Here is a 5,000-nt window from a genome sequence, read left to right as displayed (position 1 = left end):
AAATAGACAAGAAATTTATTTCCCAAGGCACTATCTTTCTATCTTTTTATTATTATCATACATTTTTTCTTAGTTCTGTATTTTGATATTAAAGAAATAAAATAGAGATGTCCGCATATCTATTTGGATGTTGACAAGGTTAACTATTCTCTTATCTGAGTTGTAATACTCATTTTTTATATATTTTACCATGGAGATTTTAGCAGGCAATAAAACATGGTATGAGTTTCTTTTCAGAGTCTGATGTTTGCGTAACTTGCCTCTCGATCTGATTTTGTTTGTTGCATATTTAATCATTATAACATTACTATTATCATAGCTTTATGCAATACATCTATTCATATATACATATGTATATATGAAGGTTCTTAAGTTTTATAGATAGTTAGATATTTTCTTTACTTTTTTACTACAGTTTTCAGTTCTTTAGATATGTTTTATAAGGTCTTTCAATTCATATTCCAAGAATCATTAAAATGATGAGGGTCACTGCATGATATACTCTAGGTAGGATGCACGTGCCTGCTGTATTGCATGACATTCAAGCACCTCATGCATGATTCCTTATTCTTGTGAGGTTATAGGATCTAGCTGTCCTAACTCTTGCTTCATTTCGTTATTATACTATTCATTTCTTAGATAATTTACTTATGATTTATCATTACGTGAACTTACTGACTTTCTGGTGATATATGATTGCAAGAAAAGGCATAGGCTTAAATTAATTGAATCTCGCTTTCAAATGACAATTCTCATCTGCTGCTCATGTATAAATATATTTATATATATGTATATATATATATATATATATATATATATATATATATATATATATATATATATGTAATATATCTATATATATTTTTTTTTCTTTGTCTGTATTTCAATTCTTTCCTTCAGAGTTTCAAAATTGCTTTTGTTGCTTTCCGTTGCCAATAACAGCTTTGCATTGTTTATTTTGTTTTTCTTTTTGACGTTAGTTCTGAGTTTTAACACTTTTTTTCTAGCACTTTCAAAACGCTTTTTTTTTCTATACTGACATTATTAACAATTGCATTTTACTAATTCATTTTTTTTCTTTTTGTTTTTGCTTTTTATGATTTAGAAAAGAAGGATAACAAAAATCAAATTTAGAGAACAGAGAAATTAATAAATAGAAATGAGAAGAAATAGAGGAATGTAAATATATATGTATATATGTACACACATATATACATATATATGTATACATACATACATATATATATATGTATATATATATATATATATATATATATATATATATATATATATATATATATTGTTACATATCCATATTCTATCCATTTTCCTTTTCATATTATAATTTCCCATTTTATTTAATCCAAATTTACTTTGAAATAAACCACTCTTTTTTTTTGTATTTTCGTTTCTAATCCATTGCAGATTATAAAATATATCTCTCCTTCTACAAGGTCTCAAGACACCTGATCAAACAAGAATCTGTAGTGACCTTATGTGTCAGTCTCTCAGTCTCTTACTATTCATCATCAGTTTCATCAGCAAACTTAATCATCTTCATTTGTAGAATCATAAGTGTTATTATCATCAGTTTCATCTTCGTTCTCATCTTTCCTCATCAGCATCATTATCCTCACTATACCACATTATAACAACTTCATTATATATAGATATTTATTTATTATATTCATATTCCACCTCATTATCATATTCATTATTCATCCTCATCCATCTTCTTTCATTTCATTCCCATCTCTATGATTATCAATATCAAATAGCATCAATTATCTCATATTATCATTTTATTTACATTTTCTTTCATTCTTTCTCCTTTCTTCACTCTTTTTTTTCTTTCTTTCATTTTTTTCTTTTTTCTTTCTTCGCTTTCTTTTTTTCTCGTTTGTTTCTTCTCCCTTTCACTTTTCATTCCTTTTCTTCTATTTTCATCTATTCTTTCTTTTCCTCATTTCTTACTTTTCTCTTTCTTCTCTTTCTCTGCTTCTTTGTTATTCTTCTTCATCATCTTCTCCTCTCTCTGCTTTTTCTCTCATTTTTCCTTTTTTCACATTGTCTTCCTTTTTCATATTTCTCTTGGTCATTCTCTTTACTTTACCGTTTCTTCTTCTTCTCTTCCTCCTCCTTTTATCCGCTTTCTCCTTATAAATGTTCTCCTCAAATCTGTCTTCCTTCAACTTGTTCTTTGCTCTTTGTTCTTCTGTCACCATCATCAACTCTTTTCCCTTTTTCTATTCGCCTTTATTTTCTTCTCCTCCCTCCCTCTCTATGTTCTTCATTTCCTCCCCCTTCTTCCTGTGGCCTTCAGATTTTTCTTATGCCATTTTCATTTTCTTCATTCTCTCTCTCTCTCTCTCTCTCTCTCTCTCTCTCTCTCTCTCTCTCTCTCTTTTTATTTTTCTTTCTCACAATCTCTCTTTATCCATCTATCTATCTATACCTTTCCTATTTTGCTCTTTCCTTCCGTTTCCTCTGTTCCACTTTTCCATCTACTGCATCTCAGCACTCGTGCATTACCACTGTATACCACTGTAAAATAGCATTGTATTTTAGAATACATCTAAATCTTAATGTATAACACTCTACACTATCATTATTATTGCAACAAAAGTTAGCTACAGTTAATATCTTGTAATGATTACTTAGATCTACTTTGCTTGGCTGCCATTGGTGATTGAATCTTAGTATACCTAAATTGTTCAAACAGTTCATGAAAGGCTACATGCAGAGACAAATTCTAATGATACTAAACTAGAATGTCCTATTTCCTTAGAATCTAGAATTCGAAATGAAAATCCCTCTCCTAGATTATGCATGACAGTTGCATGGTCTTTGCACCTAGTGTCCTTCTCTGTTCTTAACTAGAATGACAGTATATATTTTGTAGATTCATTTTTCATTAACATTTCTTTCTTTTTTTTTCTTTTTTTAGTGTCATAATATTTTGTTGACGTAGATCAAACGCCACTTCAGAGCTGTGGTATGAAGTGTGTCACAGGATATTGTTGCTACCGTTCTTATCATAATCACTAAGATTAGAGCTTGTTTATTTAAGGTGGTCTGAAATTCCTTTTTTTCTTATTTTAGTTTTATGGACTAGATTTTATTAATTTTCATTCGGCAAATATATATATATATTTTGTATCATTGTTTTTTTTCTAAGTTGCAAACGTATGTTTTCTTTTCCTTAAAAGCTGAGAAACTGAGAAAAAAAATAGTTAGCATAAGCTTATTTGAAAGACCTCTTCATTTTAGTCAACTTTATATCATATTTTTGGTTTGATTATTACCTTTGAAAACTTATTGCTAGATGGTAATGTATTTTTTTCTTCTGAAAAGCCTAGCAAAAATTTGATTTACATTATTTAATACGTGCTGCAGGAACTGCCCTCTTTCTTTCATAATTGCTACCTCTGCTTGTGAGTACCATAAACCTTAAAAAAAAAAAAAAAAAAAAAAAAAAAAAAAGTCCCAACAATATACATATATATAAATGATCTCACCACTAAACAACCCATTCCCACAATATTCCTCCAGGATCCATGTTGAGGATGGAAGGTCAGGTCACAAAGGTGTTGACCTCATATTTACCAACATCAGTAGGAAAGACCGTGGGAAGTACACCTGTTCTGCCAACGTTGACGGAGTGGAGGAAGAGCGCTCGTTTAATCTCACCGTCCTGAGTGAGTATTTGGGTGTTCTGTGGGGGAGGGGGAGGGAGGGAAGGGTGAGGAGGGAGGGAGGGGAGGGAGGGGAGGGGAGGCGGTGGGGTGGGGGTGAGTGGGTGTCAGTGTATGGGTGTGTGTTGTTGTGGTTGTTTTTATGTTTTGTGGAGAGAGTGCATATGGATGTGTACTTGTTTGTGTACGTGTTGTATATATATATATATATATATATATATATATATATATATATATATATATATATATATATATATACATATATTGTATATCATATATATGTATATATATGTGTATATATATATATATATATATATATGTATATATGTATATTTATGTATATATATATTTATGTATATATATGTATATATATATATATGTATATATGTATATTTATGTATATATATATATATATATATATATATATATATATATATATAATGATGAAGCAATCCCTATCTTAATTTATCTTACCATATCCTACCCTACATTATCGGTAATTGCTTTAATCCTTCTTCTTAAAGTCTTCCTTCATCTCCCACATTCTGTCCTTCCCTTTATCATAACCACATGTTATTATAAACATCATAATATTCTTACGTATAAGCAAAAGAGATAGAATTCATCAATACTTCTCACCGTCTTATATCGTCTTCCCAAATATTATAGAGACATAGTAGTAGAAATTAACATAATGTTATCACTATATATCGTAAACACTCATTATTCTTTAATAGTAAAATAAAAGGATTCATCCATTCTTGTTCTTCCTGTCTTCCGTCAGTCCCATTTATCAAAAACCCATATTTTCTTGGATATTTACATTATATCATTATCACTCATTGTAAACTGATATTATTAATCAATTCTATGAGAAAAAAAAACGAGAAAAAAAAGAATCCACCCTCACTCATCTTTCCAAGATTCCCTTTCGTCCTTACTTCCTCTACCTTCCCCTACTTCTTCATCCACTCCTCCACTTCCAACTCCTCCACTTCCCCCACCTCCCCCACCTCCTTCACTTCCACTTCCACCTCCTCCACCTCTTCATTCCTACCCCCTACACCACCACCTCCTCATCCTTACCCCCTCCTCCTCCACCCCCACCTCCTCATCCCTACCCCCTCCACCCCCACCTCTTCATCCCTACCCCCTCCACCACCACCTCCTCATCCCTACCCCCTCCCCCCCACCTCCTCATCCCTACCCCTCCACCCCCACCTCCTCCTCCACCTCGATATAATCCTCCATTTTTTTTTTTTTTTCTTCCTTCCAGAACACCTCGACTTCATGGACACGCCCACC

The 5,000-nt window shown here is 31.7% G+C and overlaps 1 protein-coding gene across 4 annotated transcripts in view; it reads left to right on the top strand.

Moving 5' to 3' along the window:
- The window catches only part of LOC122260869 (neural cell adhesion molecule 1), a 187,590-nt gene that overhangs the window by 174,825 nt on the left and 7,765 nt on the right, over nt 1-5,000 (top strand). For all 4 annotated transcript variants that reach the window (XM_086554965.1, XM_086554964.1, XM_086554963.1 and 1 more), the window contains 2 exons: nt 3,553-3,698; nt 4,972-5,000. The exon at nt 4,972-5,000 is cut by the window's right edge and continues 106 nt beyond it. In XM_086554965.1, the coding sequence (XP_086411091.1) occupies nt 3,553-3,698; nt 4,972-5,000 (175 nt within the window). The remainder of the gene's footprint in view (nt 1-3,552; nt 3,699-4,971) is intronic.

The sequence above is a fragment of the Penaeus japonicus genome, unplaced genomic scaffold (assembly GCF_977035675.1).
Source record: "Penaeus japonicus unplaced genomic scaffold, GWHDUDI00000001_assembly GWHDUDI00000030, whole genome shotgun sequence".
NCBI classification, from domain to species: Eukaryota; Metazoa; Arthropoda; class Malacostraca; order Decapoda; family Penaeidae; genus Penaeus; species Penaeus japonicus.
The sequence above is the reverse complement of the archived record's forward strand: the minus strand, read 5'-3'. Positions and strand labels throughout refer to the sequence as shown.